General features: G+C 35.8%; 1 protein-coding gene and 1 pseudogene across 7 annotated transcripts in view; both read right to left on the minus strand.

Moving 5' to 3' along the window:
• ANAPC1 (anaphase promoting complex subunit 1) overlaps positions 1–22987 on the minus strand; it is a 102082-nt gene that overhangs the window by 27445 nt on the left and 51650 nt on the right. For all 7 annotated transcript variants that reach the window (XM_059405600.1, XM_059405594.1, XM_059405596.1 and 4 more), the window contains 11 exons: positions 18725–18996; positions 16157–16391; positions 13056–13147; positions 11135–11269; positions 10866–10948; positions 9870–9948; positions 9085–9159; positions 4039–4115; positions 3214–3304; positions 3072–3125; positions 1997–2190 (listed from right to left, as the gene is read on the minus strand). In XM_059405600.1, the coding sequence (XP_059261583.1) occupies positions 1997–2190; positions 3072–3125; positions 3214–3304; positions 4039–4115; positions 9085–9159; positions 9870–9948; positions 10866–10948; positions 11135–11269; positions 13056–13147; positions 16157–16391; positions 18725–18996 (1387 nt within the window). The remainder of the gene's footprint in view (positions 1–1996; positions 2191–3071; positions 3126–3213; positions 3305–4038; positions 4116–9084; positions 9160–9869; positions 9949–10865; positions 10949–11134; positions 11270–13055; positions 13148–16156; positions 16392–18724; positions 18997–22987) is intronic.
• Positions 13926–14046, minus strand: LOC132022962 (U4 spliceosomal RNA; annotated as a pseudogene).

Raw genomic sequence — 22987 nt, forward strand, 5'->3', positions numbered from 1 at the left:
ATGAACAGAAACAGAGAGTAGAACAGAGGCTATCAGGGGCTGGAGGAAGGAGGGAATGATGAGCTGTTGTTTAAGCAGGACAGAACTTCAGTTCCGCAAGGTGAAAAAGTTCTGGTGATTGGTGAATACACTTAACTACTACTACTGTACATTCAGAAATGATTAAGAAGATAAATTTTAATGTATATGCATATTACCACAAATAAATTTAAGATTTTATTTATCTGACAGAGAGAGAGAGCACAAGCAGGGAGAGCAACAAGCAGAGGGAGAGGGAGAAGCAGGCTCCGTTGAGCAGGGAGCCCGATCTGGGGCTCAATCCCCAAACTGTGGAACCACAACCTGAGCTGAAGCCAGATGCTTAACTGACAGAGCCACCCAGGCGCCCCACCACAAATAAGATTTTTAAATAAATAAGCCAATGAAAATGGGTAGCAGGAGATTTAGGTATTACAAAAGGATATTTCCAATTAACCATTAAAAATATAAAAGGTACTAAATATCATTATTCAGAGAAATGGAAATTAAAACCACAACTACTACCAGATGGCAAAATCAAAAAGACTACCCAATAAAACTAGCGTTGGGAAGGACAGGGAACAACTAGAACAGTATACAACACTGATGGGTATATTTGGAGCACTGATGGCATTATCTACAGAAGTTAAGCATACATACATATATCTGCACAGATCCACGCATAGACTTACATATAACAAAATCAAAGACATGTACAAGAATATTTATAACAGCCCCAAACTAGAAACAACACATCCATCAAGAGCAGAGTAGATTGAGAACTGTGGTTTAATCAGACAATGGAATTCAACAGCACAGAACTATGAATATAACATTGCTCCATGCAACATGGGCAATTCTCAAAAGGTTTAGCCAAAGAAGTACAGTTGACCCCTGAACAATGTGAGGGTTAGAGGTACCAACAACCCTGCATAGTCAAAAAAGTCCATGAATAACTTATAACTTCCCCAAAGCTTAACTAACAGCCTACTGTTGACTGAAAGTAGATAAAAGTGGATAAACATATACATATTTTGAACATACATACTATAATCTGTACTCTTAAAATAAAGCTACAGAAAAGAAAATATTAGAAAAATCATAAGGCAGACAAAATATATTTACAGCACTGTACTTTATTTAACCAAAACAATTGTGTGTAAGTGGACATGCACCGTTCAAACCCATGCTGGTCAAGGGTCCACTCTAAGTATGATATAACACACAGTGTATGATTCCACTTGAATTTCAAAAACAGGCAAAGCCAGTCTAAGGTGTTAGGAGACTAAATAGTGATTACCTCTGGGTAGAAGTGAAGTAATAGTTAACAGGAGAGGCACAGCAGGGGTAGAGACAGGTATTCTGGGGAAGTCTTACAAAAAGATGAGGTGGTCAGGAATGACAGATACTGAAAAGAGCAAATAAGGGGAAAACCAAGAAACTCTCATAGGAGCTGATGACTGATAGTGTTCACAACCTTTATGAGAGAGCAGTTCAGTAGAAAGGCAAAGTCACTAAACAGTGGGGAACAAGAGGTGACACGCTGAAGAAATGAGTACTGACTCTTCTGCAAATATAGAGCAAGGATGATAACTCTATTAAGTAAGGTATAATTGATGGTTAAACTACAAACAAACAAACAAAAAGCCCTTTTAAGATATATTAATGCTCCTCAATATGCTAACAGCCAGTCAGGATCAAAAATTTTCAAGTATTGGGGCACCTGGGTTGCTCAGTTGTTAAGCACCTGCCTTTGGTTCAAGTCATGATCCCAGGCCCACATGATCAAGGCCCGCATCAGGCTCCCTGCTCAGAGAGAAGCCTGCTTCTGTTCCCTCTCTTGCTATGTCTCTGTCAAATAAATCAAATCTTTAAAAAAAAATTTTTTTTTCAAGTATCTTCAAAACCAAAATAACTCACTCTTACAGATCTTATTCAAGAGATACTTTCATTGAAGAAAAAATATATATTCACTTACCTTCCTCCTCCCAGAAAGAGAAGTCCAAGGGCCATGTGATGGGCTAAGTGGAAACCATAGTTCATTTCACCACCTGTTTTCATGTGTAAGAAGCGACAAAGCTGTAAAACCTTTAGGTTCCCCGAGCCAGCCATTACCATGGCAAGAGACAGAAGCACCACACTTAGGCAGGTTTCTAGGTTGTAAGGACCGGTCTGGAAATGCAAAAAGATGACATACTATAACTGTTGCATTACATTTATTATCAAAACTAAATTGGCCACCATGAGACTACAAATATTTACAACTTTAAAAATATCTGTAAAAACAAAAATTTTCTCTGATTATGAAATTTAAGTTCAATGTAGAAAAGTCAGAAAATAAAGTATCAAAAAGGAAATAACAATTTCTTGGAATAATAACACCCCAAAAAACTGCCATAAATATTTTGGCCTTTCCTCAAATCTTTTCTTGTATCTATGAATTTTTTTTAATTAAACTGAGATATCACTACACATATTTTTCACTTTTTAAATCTATTATATGTAACCAATCTTTACTCATAAAAAATTCTTAGAGCACGAGTATGATAGCTCCATTGTATAACAATGTCTGGATACACCATAATCAAATTTACCTATTTTCAGATTTTTTGATTTTCTAGTTTTCTCATATTATAATGTTGCAGAAATCTGTGTGGTTTTTATCAGGAAAATCTTACAATCTCCTGTTATTAGAGTAGCAATGCCTCAAAAGGAATTGCGTTTTTACTAAGGACTAACTTTCTTTTTAAAAAGCAGTTACCAAAAAAAAAACCAGTTACCAATATTCAGTCCTGAGATCCCTGCCATAGGGTATGAGAATCCATAAAAGATACGGTTTTTGATATCACAAGAATTAGAGACCTGCATATCCTTCAAGAGTCAGCATACTCTCACCTAATTAATACCCCAGACCACAAATACAAAGATGAGCCAAAACTTCAAATCTCCCATACTCAACAAACTGCAGAGATACTTAACAATCCATAAGTAACTAAGTTACCAGTAAATTTCCAGTTTTATTCCCAAGGAGAATGATCATTAAAAAGACTTACTACAGAAGCATTAGGTGCAGACAAATAAGTCATAAAATCTTTTGCAAATTTATGCTGGAAAAACAAAAGAAAAAATCTGAGGTTAAAAGAAGCCTATTAACACTTTGTTTAAACAAAGAGAATAAACTAAGACACTTCTTACCAAACAGTTAAATGCTGATAAGTTTTCTGAGCCAGCAAATCGAAAACCCAGAGACAAACAGGCTCCTGCAATGATGTAGACATGTGCTTGCCTGAAAACAGATTACAAGAAATTTAATACTACCTTTATTTTGCTTTAAAATTCATTATTACTATTTTCTGGGGATAAAAATAATAAATATTCCTGTTTTCAAAACTAGTTTACACTCTTCAGGGAATGCTCAACTGTGCCTCTACTCCATCAGTGAATTTCTTCAGCAGAAGCACCATGTAGCCCTTACTGATAAAGTATGCCTCTTGACTGCATGTTTCACACACAGCAAAGAAGACAATTTTTAAAAATAACTGCCAAGGGGCGCCTGGGTGGCTCAGTGGGTTAAGCTGCTGCCTTCAGCTCAGGTCATGATCTCAGGGTCATGGGATCGAGTCCCGCATTGGGCTCTCTGCTCGGCAGGGAGCCTGCTTCCTCCTCTCTCTCTCTGCCTGCCTCCTCTCTGCCTACTTGTGATCTCTCTCTGTCAAATAAATAAATAAAATCTTAAAAAAAAAAAAAATAACTGCCAATATTTTTAATGAAAAGGATAAATGAGGACTATGTACAAGCTAAATCTCTGATATTGTTTTCTGAGGGCAAAAGCTCTACACTTCAGAGACCTAAACAAAAAACAAAGAAAAAATTAACTCTGTGAGCATCTGGTAAGTAATGGTTAGAAACATAGGGGATTCAGAATTACTCAAATCAAGTACTTCTCCCACACAGTATATTTCTATTTATTTATGAGAGATTCTATAATAGCTCATTTGATTTACATATTTCCTGACTTACGATAAAGTTTCCAAATTCAAATCTTCTGAGCAAGGAAGTTCAATTTCACTGAGAGAGATACTATTTTCTCTTATAATCTGTTAAGAAAGAAAGCAAGAATACCTGGACATTAATATTCAAGTTACAAATATTACATGATTTGAAAAATAACATTGTGCTTTTTGGGGCACCTGGGTGGCTCAGCTGGTTAACCATCTGACTCTTGATTTCAGCTCAGGTCATGATCTCAGGGTTGTGATATCAAGCCCCACAAAGAGGTCTGCACTAGGCGTGAAGCCTCCTTCTGATTCTTTCTCCCTCTCCCTCTGCCCTGCACCACAGGCCCCTTCACAAAAAAAAAAAAAAAAAAAAAAAAAAAAAAAAAAAAAAAGAAAAGAAAAGAAAAAAAAGAAGAACATAACTGCTTTTCATGGTCATATTACATAAAGTAAGCCATTTCATTCAAAGACATATATTTTAATCACATTGAATGCAATCCAACTTCCAATCTAAGATAGACCCAACAATAACTGATTAGGACTGAATGCATATGAACTGGAGGACTGAAGTGTATTCTGAGTCAGTAACAGGCTGATGTAATACTTCACAGCAGTGAAGTGAAATGCAAAGATTACTAGAGAATAGGGCTGGAGCAAGGATATGAGAAAGCAGTGGGAAGAAGGTAAAAAGCAACTGGAAAGAACTCGAATCAGAAATATATACTTCTTATTCATGAGGTATTTCTAGCCTTATGCCTACCAGAGTAAGGTTAGTCACTAAATTACCTAAGCTAAACTAAACCATAGATATATTAATCTTTAACTACTTTTAAGAAACACATCCCTTGGGACGCCTGGGTGGCTCAGTTGGTTGGGCAGCTGCCTTCGGCTCAGGTCGTGATCCCAGCGTCCTGAGATTGAGTCCCACATCGGGCTCCTTGCCCCGCAGGGAGCCTGCCTCTCCCTCTGACTCTGCCTGCCACTCTGCCTGTGCGCACGCTCTCTCTCTCTCTCTCTCTCTCTGACAAAAAAAAAAAAAAAACAAAAAACATATCCCTTTCCTTATAGTTTTAGTAAACAACTTTATTAGATTTAAATTTGATTTAAATTACTCAATTAAATCATTTAATTAACTTTAAATTAAATTTGGAAAATTATTCTTATAATCTTTTCAAAGACTGCTTAGGAGAGTAACATTTCAGGATGCTTTCTATAATAAACCAATAAATATTGTAAACTCACTAACGATACAATCTTTTTTTTTTTTTAAGATTTTATTTAGGGGCGCCTAGGTGGCTCAGTTGGTTAAGCGCCTGCCTTCGGCCCAGGCCCTGGTCTCAGGTCCTGGGATCAAGCCCCATATCAGTCTCCCTGCTCTGAGGGAAGTCTGCTTCTCCCGCTACCTCTGCCCACCACTTGTGCTCCCTCTCTCTCTCAAATAAAATCTTTAAAAAAAAAAAGTATACAAATCAAGATTTTATTTATTTATTTGAGAGGGAGAGAGTGAGAGAGCACAAGAGGGTGGAGGGTCAGAGGGAGAAGGAGACTCCCTGCTGAGCAGGGAGCCTGAAGCGGGACTCAAGATTCTGGGACTCGAGGATCATGACCTGAGCCAAAGGCAGTCGCTTAACCAAGTAAGCCACCCCATGTGTCCTTGATACAATCTTTTTATGTACTGAACATCACCAAATCAAAAAACTTAAAATACCTTTTTCTCTCTGATAATCTCAGTGAGGTAAGCAATTATGCTGGCTGTATAATATAGGCTGATAACTAATTCCATCTTTCTTCCTTCCTCTTCAGACTTAATTTTTAATTTTGAATGTTACTTACTCAGAAATTGACTGACATTCTAAAAAACTGCTATAACTCCAACGTGAGTAATTTATATACATATAAATAACCTAATTATAACATTTATATAAAGTGTCTATTATATCATATAGGAATGGAATATTTCTATTTTCACAGCAGGCATTTAATAAGCTCCTTTTGTCTTTAAAACTGGAGTTTAAGGCCTAGATTCAGCAGGGCCCACACTAGCTCTGTGACTATGAGCAATTTTCTTGACTGCTCTGTGTCTTGTCTGTAAAATGAGCACAATTTAAGTGCCTACCTTCTAAGTTCCTTTGAGAATTAGAAGACTTAATCTACTCAAAGCTCTTAAAATTAATGCCTAAGTCTTAAGTGTTAGCTGCTATCATTGTCATCACCATCATCATCATTAAGCTAGGTATTCTAACACTATACTTGATCATAAACCATTAAAAAGCATCACTAAGAACTTGGGTTGTAAATAATTGGGGGAGGAGAGGGAGAACCCCTCCTCAATCTGGTCCTTGTCATCTTTCCTATGGTCTCCGGAAGTTTTTTTTTTTTTTTAAATAAAAAATATAAGGAGTAATCAAAGGGAGAAATGTAGTCCTTTAAAGGCAAGGTAAGGCATACAGGAAATGAACAAACTCCTCTGCCTTGTAGAGAGTACAATGCAAAACTCTTAAGATCTGAGGTCCTAATAGCTAGTTTCCGTTTTACCCCAGCTCTGACTAGCTGGGTGACTCTAGTGTAGTCTAGTGCCATGGTCTGCCTTCTTTCAGTCTAACTGTAACAGTGTCACAGTAGCTCTTGCTACTAAGTGCTAGTTGCTAGGAGGGAAAGAAGGGACACACACAGCAGCTGACTTTGAGGAGTTCACAGTCTTATGGATGCAAAGACATACTGATAACAGAAAGAGCACACTGTTCCCACCCATGCACAGAGGGCAATACCTGAGCAACTCACAGTACAACACTGCCTAGGAGCATAACATAAGTTGTAGAGTAAAGCTTGTGATGAAGGAAAAAGTGCTATGAAGATGTAGTTATTGTTATTTTAGATGTGCTTTAAGTCCAAACAAACAAAAAAAGCAGTCTGGGGCATGGGTGGTTCAGTGTAAGCCTCTGCTTTCAGCTCAGGTCATGATCTCAGGGTCCTGGGATCGAGGCCCACATCGGGCTCTCTGCTCAGCAGGGAGCCTGCTTCCTCCTCTCCCTTTGCCTGCCTTTCTGCCTACTTGTGATCTCTCTGTGTCAAATAAAGAAAATCTTAAAAAAAAAAAAAAAAGCCGTTTACAAAGTGACTTTTTTAAGACATCTTTTGACACTAGGTTGTATCCTAAAAGAGGCCCTGCTACAGAATCAGTGAAAAGAATAGGTGAAAACTAGGAGAAAGTGGAGAGTGACAAAAAGTATCAATGAACGTAACTGGGAATTTGTTAACATGTATTTGAGGATCCCTGACATAAAAAGGCCAAACTTTAAAATATTGAGTCTGAAGTAAAAGAAATGTGAGAAAGATAACTATGTATTCAAAGTCCAAGGGCCACATTTCCACAAAAGTTAAAAAGAGAACTCTGGCATGGATTTTCACTTTCTGTTCTGGAATACAGTTATTTTGTGTATATCTTTAACTTTGTAAACTAAATTTTGTAAATTTATTAGCATTTCTTGAGGACAGTCCACATGTCAGATCCATGTTAAATGTAGCCTAGAGTTTAACATTTATAGAGTTCATTTAAAGAAGATCAACAAATATGCACTAAATGAAGCAATGGGGAAAAAAGTTTAATTTTATCCTACAATATAGATTTTAAATGGCACTTTCAGAAAGAACTGACATCTCTGATATTCAGATGTACTAGGAGTTAAAATTTTGGCTGACAAATGGCTGAGTCAATTAAAACAACTCCTCCTCACCTGTTTCTCACTAACAAACTAGAAGTGTCATCTCTCCTCTAGAAACTGCTTGCTTTTGTTTGATCTCTAGTGCATTTAGGTCAAGGATTGGGGAACCATGGCCCACCTATTTTTATAAGTAAAGTTTTCTAAACAAATAGAAATAAATCTAGGAGTTTAGGTAATGAATGAATAAACTATCAGACTGACTCTCTCGCAGAAAACAAGTGTGGGTGGGCGCCTAGATGGCTCAGTGGGTTAAGCCTCTACCTTCAGCTAGGGTCATGATCCCAGGATCATGATCCCACCAGGCTAGATCCTAGGATCTAACCCCAAACCAGGCTCTCTACTCAGCAGGGAGCCTGCTTCCCACTCTCTCTCTGCCTGCCTCTCTGCCTACTTGTGATCTCTGTCTGTCAAATAAATAAATAAAAATCTTAAAAATAAAACTAAAAAATAAAAATTAAAAAATAAAAAGAAAACAAGTATAGGGGCACAAGAGTGGCTCAATGGATTAAGCCACTGCGTTTGGCTCAGGTCAGAATCTCAGGGTCCTGGGATCGAGTCCCACATCAGGCTCTCTGCTCAGCAGGGAGCCTGCTTCCCCCTCTCTCTCTGCCTGCCTCTTTGCCTACTTGTGATCTCTGTCAAATAAATAAATAAAATCTTAAAAAAAAAAAAGGAAACAAGCATAAACTCTAGGCAAAATACAAAAATTAACTATTATAAAAATTAACTATTATGGCAGGAGTCAGCAAACCTTTCCTTGAAGGGCCAAAGAGTAAACATTTCTGGGTTGTAAATCATATAGTATCTAAAGCAACTCCTGATTTAACACAAAAGCAGCTATACCTAATAAGTAAATGAATGACATGGCTGCATTCTGAAAAAACTTTACTTATAAAAATAGGTGGGCCATGGTTCCCCAATCCTTGACCTAAATGCACTAGAGATCAAACAAAAGCAAGCAGTTTCTAGAGGAGAGGGGACACTTGGAAGACAGGAAAACCACTTGGTAAGTTTCCTCTTTCATGGCTTCTGGACTGAGGACAGGTCCTGGTTTGTGCTATAGAGGGCAGCTTAATGAGGATAAAGAGGTCAAAATACTTTTTTAGGGTACTTTGGTATACTTAATTTTTAATACTACAATTTCTCAGGATCTGGGGACAAAACAGAAGACTGTGGTCTGGTCAGCACACAACCTTAAACCAAAAGGTCCCATGTTTTCAAGAGATACTGTAATTATCAATATTGCCTTTATTAAAAATAAGTATTTTACAGGGTTTTGTAAAACCCCACAAGAAATCATAATTTATGCTATTAAAGATATAACAATATTTATTATATATACTCACCTGAGGAACATTGCTATCAACCCACTTGGAATTTGGTAAAATATCATCCCACAGAATCAGGCATCGAGCAAGTGTCTTAAAAATGTAACAGATAAAATCATTTAGAGCAGGCAAAGTTCATAGATTTTATAACAATGATCATATTAAAAATCAGTTCCTAACTGAAGGCAATTTGAAAAATTGTACAATTTGAAAAACGGTACAAAATATCAACCTAAGCTAAACTCATTAAAATAAATTAAAATAAATTGAAGATTTAAATTTTAACACACAAAAAACCCTAAATTGAATTAACTGTTACCAAAGTTTAAAGAATTTTTAAACACTCGCTTCATAAAAGAAAAATCACAGGGAATCTTAGCACTGTCTATACAACTTAAAAGCTTTCATGGGCTAAAAACATACAAGTTGAAACATTAAAGAATAAAGGGAAAAATGTAGGCAATTATGCCAAATAGTTACTGTCCCTAATTATACCCTAAATAGTAATGCTGCATCCTTAATAATGAAAGAACATAGAGCAGCCCCAGCCACTTACTGCTTGTTGAATCAAGTAAGAAGTTGAAATGTTAACTCTTAGTATTATTATAGCAATATGGTTGTGTTTCCTGGCATTCCTACAAGTTACTTTGGGAAATTTCAAAAGATTACTACCAATTACATCTAGATGATGGATTAATAGCAAAAGCCTCCCCTGCAGAAACATTTATATTCACGAGCTAAACTTGAGAAGCACAAATAGACTCCTCATGTTAGCAGAAATAAAAAATGACGAAGTGCCATACCCGAAGCAAGAGGAATTCTGGCTTCACGAAGTCCAGCAGATACATGGTGTCAGGAGCGCGAAGCCAATCTGCAATCGATCTGTTGGTGGAGGGTATCAGGAGGTATTATTGCTCAACTAGAGAAAAAAAGATGAGGAACCCCAAGACACTCGAGAAACCCCCACTCCATCCATTACCATATTTGCTTTTCATAGTACTTCATACCCTCTAATACAGCATTTGTCATGGATAAATGCCTGTCCTATGACAACATATGCTTTATGAAAACAGAATTTTTCAGGTTTTCTTTTTGTTCACTGAAATATCTCCATTACCAAGAAAGCACTAACATCATACACAGTCACCAAAATAGATGAATAAATACCTGTTTTTAACCATTTTGTTAATTTACATACATTCACTTTTTCTAATGGGGAAATTCACAATGCTGAAAAAATTCTTGAATCTCAGAACATTTTTTAACTTAAAAGACTTAAAACATAAAACATAGTTTAATGTCTCCTACCTAACTTACTCTTCTAAAGAAAATATAAAAAAAATAAATGCCAAAAGTCTACTTTTATGTGTCCAGCCCTAATTATTGGGAGTTGGGAAGGAAGCTGGTATGATTATTAGGCAAGTTCTTGAACTAAACAGAAATCATTTTTATACATAGTAACCAAGAATAGAATAATGCTAAGTGATTCTGGTTTAACCAATCTTCAAATAACATGCATAATTAATGAAGGGTATTTTGGGTATTTGGGTATTTTCTAGTTGTGACATCAACTACAAAACAAAAATCAATAAAAATTAGCAACTATATTATCAAAGATTAAAATAGCAAAATATACTGTTTCTAGATAAAAATCTGTGGAACTTGAGTATTGGAGAGAATCAAAATCAAGTTAATCTAGTATAAGGAAAATAAATACATTAAATAATTTATTTTTACTACTGAGGTCATAAAAGAAGTCACACTATCATAGCAAGGGGTGAAGTGGGGGAATGTGATACCTGTTATTGGTTTTTAAGTAGATCATGGCCAAAGCAAGAGTGGCACCTGGACAAGTTACATCCACATTTATGGTATCTCCTTCCTATAAAAAAAAAAAAAAAAAGAAAAGTTTATTTATGTAAAAAAGTTCTGAATTATTACAAATTCTTCTGCATACTAGCCTATGCTTAAAATTAACAGATTTACAAATGTTGGTAAGAAAATTACTATTTTCAAATTAACTTCTTAGCTTTCAGAATTTTGATCTGTTGCTTTATTTTGAACTTACTTTGATTTGATAACTTGGAGATTTATGCTTCTCCCTGTGCATTCCTGCTTGAAAGCGCCTATGACCTCCAACCATGTACTGATAAAGCTGCTCAGGCACATTGAGATCAGACATACCTATCAAATTACTGCCATGCTGGAAAATGAGATAACAAACATATGAAAGGAAATCTTATGGACTAAGACTCATAACACACACACATGGCAAATAAAAGAATGAACTAACTTCAAACAAGGTATTTTGGTTTTTTAAATTAAAATAACTATTACTCAAGACTTAACATTCAAACAAGCTCTTAATTATTCACATTAAGAATTACTATACTTCAGGATGCCTGGATGGCTCAGTAGGTTGAGTGTTCGACTCTTGATTTTGGCTCAGGTCATGATCTCAGGGTTGTGAGATCAAGCCCCAGGCTGGGCTCCATGCTCACTCAGCAGGGAGTCTGCTGGAGATTCTCTTTTTCCCTCTCCCTCTGTCCCTCCCCCTGAATGTTGCTAGTGCACATGCTTTCTCTCCCTCTGAAATAAAAAAATCTTTAAAAAAAAAAAATGACAAACTTATATGTTTAATACTTTCATATCACAAAATAAAGGCTTCAAAATACAGTTAATTATACTAATAAAAAACAATATATGAGGTGTGTAAATGAAACTTGAACTCTGAATATCTGAGTTCTTTCATTATTGTACCTACAAACTATTTCAGCAATAATAAGTATAATAATAAACTTATTGAACACTGTTTCAGGTACTATTCTGTGTGTTTAAATGGATTAACTTACTTAATATGACAATTCTACCAAATGGCTACTATTTTACAGATGAGGAAAGTGAGGCACACATAGAGCCCAAGGTTACAGAGCTAGTACCTGGCAGGGTTGGGTATAAACAAGGATATAAAACAATCCATGGAGCTGCTTAACCACTAGACAATACTGTAGTTAAAGGACATGACTCACTGGTCAGAACCAAATCAAGGTCCCAGTTTCCAGTATGCGGCTTTTCCATTATACCATCTGCTTCTTTAGTTCATGTGTCAAATGTGAAGAATCAAAAACCTAACAGTGAACTTTCTTTCTTTTTTTTTTTTTAATTTCTTTTCAGCGTAACAGCGTTCATTGTTTTTGCACCACACCCAGTGCTCCATGCAATACGTGCCCTCCCTAAGACCCCACTACCTTGTTCCCCCAACCTCCCACTCCCCACCCCTTCAAGACCCTCAGGTTGTTTTTCAGAGTCCATAGTCTCTCATGGTTCACCTCCCCTTCCAATTTCCCTCAACTCCCTTCTCTCCATCTCCCCATGTCCTCCATGTTATTTTGAACTTTCTTTTTAGAATTCAGTTTCGGTATAAATCAGTATTGTTGGTTCTTAAGAACCCACATTTCAGGTGACACAGTCGATTTGATCAAACGTTTCCGATAATTCTATACTATGTCTCATGGATGTGTTTAAAGATGGAACAAAGTCATACTGCATTCTGTCGCAAAGCAAATACTATGGTGACAACATAATGAGATCCCAGTGAATAACAAGATGTCAAAAGGACATCGTTTATCTCTAGAAACTACTATAGACACTTATCCTGATCATATATAATTTTCTTTTTTCTGTCTGAGGGGCTATCACTTCATCTTGCGTCTTTAATTCAAGACAGTTCATTCCCTTGGTTCATTCATGAACACTGACATCTAAGCCAGGGGAATAAAAACCTTAGAGCCCCACTCTTCACTTCAAATTCTCTCCATTTCCAAATCCAGTACTTTGAAAAATATCCAGAAAGAAAAAAAGAAAAAAGAGCTGAGAATCAGGTTAAGTCACAGTAAGGCAGAGTGGTGTTCAGAGTTAAGTGTGAAGATCATTTGTCTCAACATGCAGACATCATAAATGAAGCATGTGAAGGCACAGAGAATGCTTACCCCCAAGCAAACCATGCCCAAGGCCAAGCCAGCAGCTAAAGAGTAAGACTCCCTGTCAGTGCAGTATTCCATTTCAGGACCAGGGGGCCGTCCTATAAAATAGAAAATAATACAGTTCAAGCTGGCCTCCTGGCCTCTTAAAATTCTATAATAAGTTTTAGAATTAGCTTTCTTTTTTTTTTTTTTTTAAAGATTTTATTTATTTATTTGACAGAGAGAGATCACAAGTAGGCAGAGAGGCAGGCAGAGAGAGGGAGGAGGAAGCAGGCTCCCCGCTGAGCAGAGAGCCCGATGCGGGACTTGATCCCAGGACCCTGAGATCATGACCTGAGCCGAAGGCAGCGGCTTAACCCACTGAGCCACCCAGGCGCCCTAGAATTAGCTTTCTATTAAGTTGCATAAGAACCATGGATTCAATATAACCCCACTCAGAAAGATATGACATTATCACAGATGATATGCACAACTGTTGGTTTACTACAATGTAAAGCTCAAGATGGGTCTTTTAATGTATCAATTTGAAAGCAGTGACTTTTATACACTATGAAACCTTGGGTTTTATTAAAGAAAAAAAAAAACTACTTGACCACTTCCAAGTACATACATATGAGAAAAACTGAGAATAGAAGATAATGACTTAATACCATATTTCTAAAAGTTTTCTCAATAAAAGGAAAAGTCAACTGATACATCAGGGAGTCTGTGAGATCTCATATAAATATATATCTTTACATGTAAGGTATTTCTTGTTTTGTCTTAAAATATAAAAATCTGTTTTATTTTTAAACATTTTAAGTGATTTAGTATAAAAAGGATGTGTTCACATGTTCTCCATTATTAAAGTAAAACTGATGTTCTAGGGGAAAAAATTATCAAGAAATAGAAAAAAATTTTAAAAGAAGAGTACTTAAAAATGTTTTAATTTTTCAATTAGTAATAATCGCGCCTCGGATAAACCTCATTGGCTACGATACTGCCACTGTGCAAAGCTAAAATGTTTTAATTTTTAATCTTTTGCATTTTGTTTTTATTTTACTATTTCCAATTAACTGTTCAAATACTAATAATGGACAGGAAAGACTAAGTTTTTAAGCTAAATATTGTGTTTTCAGACACTTAGCTCATTTTTTTAAAAAGCACCTCCTGATTCTAATTCTACCCTTTAGGATAGCAAAATGTATTATACATAAAGACCCCTCTGTCCAAAACAAATTTCACACTCCTGGGATTTTACCCACAAGAAAAAAGTAATTAAAAAAAAAAAAAAGAGGGACGCCTGGGTGGCTCAGTTGGTTGGACGACTGCCTTCGGCTCAGGTCATGATCCCAGAGTCCCGGGATCGAGTCCCGCATAGGGCTCCCAGCTCCATGGGGAGTCTGCTTCTCTCTCTGACCTTCTCCTCTCTCATGTTCTCTCTCACTGTCTCTCTCTCAAATAAATAAATAAAATCTTAAAAAAAAAAAAAAAAGAAATTGATACAAAAGTAAGCAATATTATACAAAAGCAGTATTTATATATAATAGCAAAGAATTAGAAATAAACTAAAAATTCTGAAAATCAGAAAATAGGCAATTTACAGAACACCAATTCAATGAGATTACACAATATGAAATTAATTTTAAAAAACATTTATGACAATGATACATATAAAGGGCAATATAAAATAGTATGTATACCTGACTATAATTCTATGAAAGAGCATATGCATATGAATCTAGATGAAATCGTCTATATACCACGTAAAAGAGGTGTGCTTTGATTCACCTTGCAGATGAACAAGCTTTAAAAGCCACTCTTGGTGGCTCAGTGGGTAAAGCCTCTGCCTTCAGCTCAGGTTATGATCCCAGTATCCTGGCATCGAGCCCCGCATTGGGCTCTCTGCTCAGCAGAGAGCCTGCTTTCCTTCCTCTCTCTCTGCCTGCCTCTCCACCTACTTGTGATCTCTGTCTGTCAAATAAATAAATAAATAATCTTTAAAAAATGAAAAATAAAAAATAAAAGCTACTCTTAATTATCTTTCTGAATAAATGTTTCTCAGACCAACTTAACGCTATTACATATTTTGGTAACAGAAAAATGTCAGCTTTATAAATAATTTATTTCATCCTGTAGTAGATTAAATTGTTGAAATATTTCACTGCCCTATAGTGCTCATATGTACACATCCATACTCTTGACAGAGCCTGATGGTTGACTTAACACGTGACTAGCTTTAACCAGGGATTTTAGCTGGCACAATGTAAGCAAAGGCCTGAAATGTGCTTCCATTATTTGGTTCTCCCTCTTGGCCTTCTGTTATCACCATAAAACAAGCACATCCTCTAGCCTGGGCCCCAGAATAAGTCATCTGGAGCAGGAGCCAGAGCAGCACACCCACGTTTAGATCTATGGCCTAAAGCTGAGATGCTGGGCAATAGCTAACTAACAGAAGTCCAGAGAAAATATATCCTCAACAATATATCCTGAAATATACATAGAAAAGATCCTGAATATAGAACAAGACATGAAACTATGTATCTAAATTAGGGAATATATTAGTAATGCCAACAGTATTTCCACTTGTCAGAAAAAGATTAACAATACATAAGATACATTTCCAAAAGTTTTAGACTCAATTACAGACAGAGCAAATGCATTTCATTAACAACATAACTGCCAGCATGGAAAGGAGGAAAAGCAAGGGTCAATCACTTCCATTCTCCTGAAAGTAAGAATTGTCTAACATAATGAACACTGTTTCTAGGGATCAAAGTAATCAACTTTGCATTTCAAGTGCAGATCACTGCCAGATATTGCCTAGCAAAGACAAAGCACTATAAATAGCACTCTCACTAGTGATTAAGAACACAGGTTAGCTCATTAAATAGGATCTCTAGAGCTCAACAACAGGCTGACCAAATAAACATCCACATAAATAACCTGCACACGAGTATCAGCCTTGGAAAATATTACTTATACTTTTTTGTTAAATTAGCATAAGAATATTCTAATAAAAGCTACTATTTTTCCTTAACTTTTATAATTTTACTATCGTTTTTACTTGGGTTCCTGTGGAGAGGGCAGTATACGCTTATGAAGACACAGCACTGTTAATGCCATACCTATTTCAGCCAACAGGACTTCCGCAGTATGCCTGTGAGCTGTCCCTTGATATACGAGGCCAATGCCAACCACTGCAGCCACTTGGACATTGTGAGGAACATCAAGCTCTGTGGACGTTGGGGGTAAGAGGGCAGGAATGTGAATGCTAAGAAGCCGAGTAATTGACATATCCATGGTGCCTAGTTTAGCAGCAGAAACCCCAAGGAGCAGTCCAATGCTTGTCATTTCATGACCCTATGGTAGAAAGTAAAATGAAATATAAGTCACTACCAAAACAAATATGCAGTCTTGAATAAAGTAAGGCCTGCCAGACTTTCAGTAAGTACTTTTATTGACAAGCACAGTGAGAAGCACCAAGAATACAACAGCAAACTAAAGAACATAGTCTTCACTCTCATGAGGCAAGCGCCCTAAGAGGGGGAAAAGCATCAAAGTAAAAATATAAAAATAAGGGCGCCTGGGTGGCTCAGTGGGTTAAGCCGCTGCCTTCGGCTCAGGTCATGATCTCAGGGTCCTGGGATCGAGTCCCGCATCAGGCTCTCTGCTCAGCAGGGAGCCTGCTTCCCTCTCTCTCTCTCTCTGCCTGCCTCTCCATCTACTTGTGATTTCTCTCTGTCAAATAAATAAATAAAATCTTTAAAAAAAATAAATAAATAAATAAAAATAAATACATTATTAAAAAGCAGTATGTTGGAAAAGTACAAAGTAATATGAAGTAGTATTTCTTGAAAGCCTAATTTCAATTAGGAGGAGCTGAAGAATTATTAGGAATATTTAAAGAAGTAAAACTTACAACAGGACCTGAAGGATTAATTCAAATTAACCAGGAAAAGTGGTAGAAAGGGAGGTACGCAGCTTTAGGAAATAAGAGAAAATGAGGTCAGGTGAGAGAACAACATGTAAAAGGTTCTGATGTGATCCAGAAATAAACCCTCACAGTAATGGTCAAGTGACCACAGGGTGCCAAGACAATTCAGTGGGAACCAAACAGTCTCTTCAGAAAATCGTGCGGTGATAATTGCAGACCACATGCAAAAGAATAAAGCTGGACACCTTCCTTACATTCTTCCCCAAAATTAACTCTAAGCGGACCACAGAACTAAACCTAAGAGCTAAAACTGTAAAATTCTGGGAAGAAAACAATAGGTGTTAATGGGTTAGGACCACAGGTTTGGCATTGAGATATGACGCCAAAGCACAGCAATTAAAGAAAAAATAGGCAAACTGGACTTCATTAAATTAAAAACCTGTGTGCTTCAAAGATACCATCAGAAAGTGATGGTATCTTTCCCAAAGAATGGGAGAAATTTTTGCAAATCCTTTATCTGTTAATGGCCTTAGTATCCAGAATACATAGAGAATATAATTCAGCAAGATAACCCAACTTTAAAATAAACATAGGATATGAATAGACATTTCTCCAAAGAAGACTTACAAATGTCCTATGAGCACATGAAAGATGCTCAACATCATCAGCCATCAGGGAAATGCAAACCCAAATAATGAGATGTTACTTCACACCTACTAGGATGACAATAATTAAAAAGACAGACAAATGTTGGCAAGAATGTGGAGAAACTAGAATACTTATATATTGCTGGTGGGACTGTAAAAAGGTTCCAGCCACTCTGGAAACAGTTTGGTAGTTCCTTGGAAATTTAAACAAAGAGTTACCATATGACCCAGCAATTCCACTCCTAGGAATAAACCCAAGAGAAATGAGAACATATGTCCACACAAAAACATGTACATGTTGACAGCAGCACTATTTGTTAACAGTTAAAAAGTAGAAATAACCCAACTACCCACCAACTGATAAAAGGATAAACATAGTCTATTCACAAAATGGAATTATCTAGTCAGCAAAAAAAGACATTAAGTGCTGATACATGATACAACATGAACAAACCATGAAAACATTATAACAGAAAGAAGCCAGCCATAAAAGACCACCTACTATAGGATTCCATTTAAATGAAAGGCCCAGAATCAGCAAATCCAGAGACAAATAGATCCGTGGTAGCCAGGGGCTGGAGGGAAAGGGAATGGAGGGTGACTGCTACTGCTATAAGAGTCCTTTATGGACTGATGAACTTTCCAAAACTAACAGCAGGAATGGATACACAACTCTTTGAACACACTAAAACCACAGAACTGTATACTCTAAGTGTATTTTTACGGCATATAAGTGGAAGAGTTTATGCTAAGAGAAAGAGTTTGTTTGCCAAACTCTGAAGTGAGAGAATTTGGTTTGCCAAGGAGTTAAAAGGGCCAGTCCCTGTGGCTGGAGTATGGAGAGCAAGAGGATGAGTGATACAAAGTAAGGCTGGATAAGTGAGGGGGGTCACATAGGTTCCCAGAATGTACATCAAGAGCAACAAAAGGTCTTTAAACAGTTTTGACCAGGGAAGTGATACATGCTAATCGACATTTCAGAAAAATGACTCCGCCTGCTATGGGAAGAATGGACTGAAAGGTAAAGAATGAAGAAGGAAGAGCAAATAGAACAATTAGGAGCTACTGCAGGGGCCTGGATGAGGCACACTGCCAGGTGCTGGGAGTCTCACCTTGGTTAAGTAGTCATGGATATTGAGAGTAGCCAGCTTGGTAAGGTGCCCATTCAGACCCAGGGCCATGAGAAAGCCGGCATATTCATTGGCTAACTCCGCATGTTTGGGCTTATTGTAAACAATCCAAGCTGAGTCGATCTGGGAGGCGGGAGCTATCTTCAGGCCAGCAGCCACACCATTATGGAAGCTGGCCCAGCTTGTCATGTTGGGAGGCACATCAATGTTTCCACTGTTAAGGTCTACTGTTGTGTTCCGAGGAGGGGCACGTCCTATTCAATCAAACGAATTTAAAATTGAGAGACTAATTCATAAATCCAAAATTGCTCCATTTAGATTTTTGAGAACAGTGATTACCTTTTCTACATTCAAAACCCTTAACCCCATAATATCTGGAATGACATTAGTTATTATGAGTACTTTAACTTGTACATCAAATTTGATGCAAGGTAAAAAAAAAAACCGTATTTAAAATAATTCATCATCTGAAACTGGACCACTTTCTTACACCATATACAAAAATAAACTCCAAACAGATTAAAGACCTACATGTGAGAGCTGAAACCAAAAAATTCCTAGAAGAGAACACAGGCAGTAATTTCTTTGACAGAGGCCAAAGCAACATTTTTCTATACATGTCTCCTATATCAAGGGAAACAAAAGCAAAAATAAACAATTGGGACTACATCAAAATAAAATGCTTTTACAAAACCAAAGGAGGCCATCAATAAAACAAAAAGGAAACCTACTGAATGGGAGAAGATAATTGAAAATCATATATCCAATAAGGGGTTAATATCCAAAATATATAAAGAACTTACAATGACTCAACATCAGAAAAAAAAAAAACTAATTAAAAATGGGCAGAGGATCTGAATAGACAGATCTGAATAGACAATTTTCCAAAGAAGACATATGATGGCTAACAGATATGAGAGGATGCTCACCATCACTCATCGTCAGGGAAATGCAAATCAAAACCACAATGAAATATCACCTTATACCTGCCAGAATAGCTAGAATGAAAGATAAGAATTAACTAATGTTAGTGAGAATGTGGGGGGAATAAAGGAACCCTCATGCACTGTTGATGAGAATGTATATTGGTATAGCCACTGAAGAAAACAGTATTTTGAGGTTCCTCAAAAATTTAACAACAGAAATATCATTTGATCCAATAATTCCACTACTGGGTATTTACTTTCCAAAAACAAAAGCATTAATTTGAAAGGATATATTCACTCTATGCTCACTGTAGCATTATTTACAATAGTCAAGATATGAAAGCAGCCCAAACATCTACCATCAATAGACGAATGAAGATGTAGTATACGTAGGTATACACACACACACACACACACACACACACACACACATACACAGGAATATTACTCAGTCACTAAAAATGATGATATCTTGCCATTTGCAACATGGATGAACCTAGAGGGTATTATGCTAAGTGAAATAAATCAGATGGAGAAAGAAAAATACCATATGATCTCACTTATATGTGAACTCTAAAAAACAAAAGAAATGAGTAAACAAAGAGCAGAATCAGTACTATAAATACAGAGAATAACATGATCAACAGAGAGAAGGAGAGTAGGATGATGGGCAAAATGAGTGAAGGAGAGTAGACTTAGACTTCCGGTTATGGAACAAATAAGTCATAGAAATAAAACATACCACATTGGGAATACAATCAATGATATTGTAAAAACACTGCATGGTAACAGATGGTAGCTATACTTGTGGTGAGCATAACATACAGAGTTACTAAATTACTATGCTGAAACTACCACTGTAAGTCAACTATACTCAAATAAAATTTTTTAATAAAAAAAGTTTAAAAATAAGATAATCCATTATCCTTTTTGCTAATACACATGAGGTTATGAAAATGGATACCAATTTAACTTTATATAGATCTGATTAGGACACCCACTACTTCAAATCTGACAGAAATAAGCTTATTAAAAAATATAATGAAAGCTAACATCAAGGTCAAGCTATATGAATAAGAAATTTCAACCTGTGATTGATGACAATGATGTTACTTTCAAACATGTCAGCCTATATTTTTCTCTGAACATTAAATACATTGTAAAAAGAGACAAGGACCTTTATAAATTTGTTCTCTTACTATATATGTTTGTCTCTCTATGTTTCTAATTACATGCCCTTGTTAAAAATGCCAAATTGCAATCAGATAGTACTATAAAAAGTATCATTTTATAGACCTGAGTTACCCAGTGAACCATAAAGAGTATTTGTTAAATTAAATTTTATGGTCAACTTATGTAAGAGTACTGTAAATTAAATGTTCATAATGCTACTAAGCTCTCTTTGAATTCCTTTCCTTGAGTCTTCTGGTTCTCTTTTGGATCTCCACTGTGTACATGCAAATACTGAATGCTTTTTATATCTTTAATGTTCTGTATAAATTAGGTCAGGTCTTAGATGAATATTTAAAATAACTATTCTAAATATTGCATAAAATTACATAGTTCACTACAAGTTTGAAAATATGGTTTTAAAGGAGTTCTGAAGTTATGTAAAATAAATTTCAGATAGAAGCACAATGTCTTAATTGGAGTATGTATACACAAACATACAAAGTGAAATATATTTGTTTTTACCATTTGCTTTGTGTACCTAAGAGCTAACTCAAATACTGGTGTATGACAGTGCTACAATGGGCGACAAGCTCATGAGGTATACTTTCACCTTCTCAAAAGGCAGAGAGATTAATAATGAAAAAACAAATGAACTTTCTAAAAGAATTCATCATATTCACCAGAGTATTTACACACAAGAGAAAATGACAGGCAAAGGGTAAACCAAATTTTCTTCAATAAGAATAATGACATACAAAAGTACTGATTTCAGTGTGAGTTAAGAAGCTATTTTAAGAAAGTATCTTGAATGTATTTTAAGAATGTTTGGGGGGGTACCAGAATGGCTAAAAGAATAAAAGTTCAGACTAATGTCAGAAATACATTCTAAACATGCAAATTCAACTAAATGTATGCAGGGGGAAAAAAGATGACTCATGCATTTATTTTTTTAATACCACCCTAGCATTAATGCCCAGATTTAATACATTTTAACATTTGCCAGTTTTACATGAGATTCTTTTCTTTTTAACTCAAATTCTTTATATGGAACCTTCAAACAGCTGAAAGACTAACAGAAGAAACACCTATATAGCCCACTCTCCATGAAGATTCAATAATTATTCAGATTTTGCCATACAGCTCCTTTTCTGAGAGAACAATACAAATATTGAAGGTAATTCTGCTTGCTATGTTTCTAAATAAGATCAGGGCTCCACAATAGGTATAATATTGGAGATGAAAATGTATTCTTCATTCAGCTGATCTCATTTTCCATATGTTACTGAAAGTATGAGCTCTCCATGTATCTGAATGGGACCCTAGTTTTTTTTAAATTATGCAATTTAAAACATTGTGGAATTCTATTAGTATATATGATTACACTATACATTACTATGTGTATGATAAATACATCTTGTACAGGTCTCATAAAACCACACATACTATACCTCTAGGAATTTTCAATGATAATTTCAACTGTACACAACTGTCACCTTTAGAACATATTCTTACCAGCATCAGGTGAATAAACACTATAAAACCCACTGTAATCAATATTAGGAAAGGAACACACTTACATCTTACAGAAGTAAAAATTCAAAAAACGAATCAGAAAGGTAGTTTGACAATATGTTATATCAAAACCTTAAAATCTTGCTGCGCTGGTAGTTCTACCTCTAAAGCAATTAATATAAATAAATTACTATAACCTGACAGCATATTTATAATAGCAAAAAAAAGTAATTTCCAACAAAAATCACATTGTTTACCTAAACTATATTCCACCAGTAAAAATAAAAATAAAAATGAAGTTGATTAAAAATATCTGTACATAATACCTACCTACCTATATACATAATTGTATACCTATGTATGCTAGATCTGAAAGGATGCTTACTCTAAATCTGAAAATAATTTCTAAAACAGAGTTAAATTTTCTGATAATTAAAAATATATAAAATTATAAACTAGAAGAATAAAATTGATATATACCAAAACATTAACACTCTACCAAGTGGGACTACTATACTATACTATACATGAGCATTGTTTCTTTCTGCTTAGTATCTTTTTGTGTTTTTGTACAAGGATCATATACTCATAATAAGATAAAACAAAACACATTAAGATACAATGTTTTTATATA

The sequence above is a fragment of the Mustela nigripes genome, chromosome 7 (genome assembly GCF_022355385.1).
Source record: "Mustela nigripes isolate SB6536 chromosome 7, MUSNIG.SB6536, whole genome shotgun sequence".
Taxonomy (NCBI): Eukaryota; Metazoa; Chordata; class Mammalia; order Carnivora; family Mustelidae; genus Mustela; species Mustela nigripes.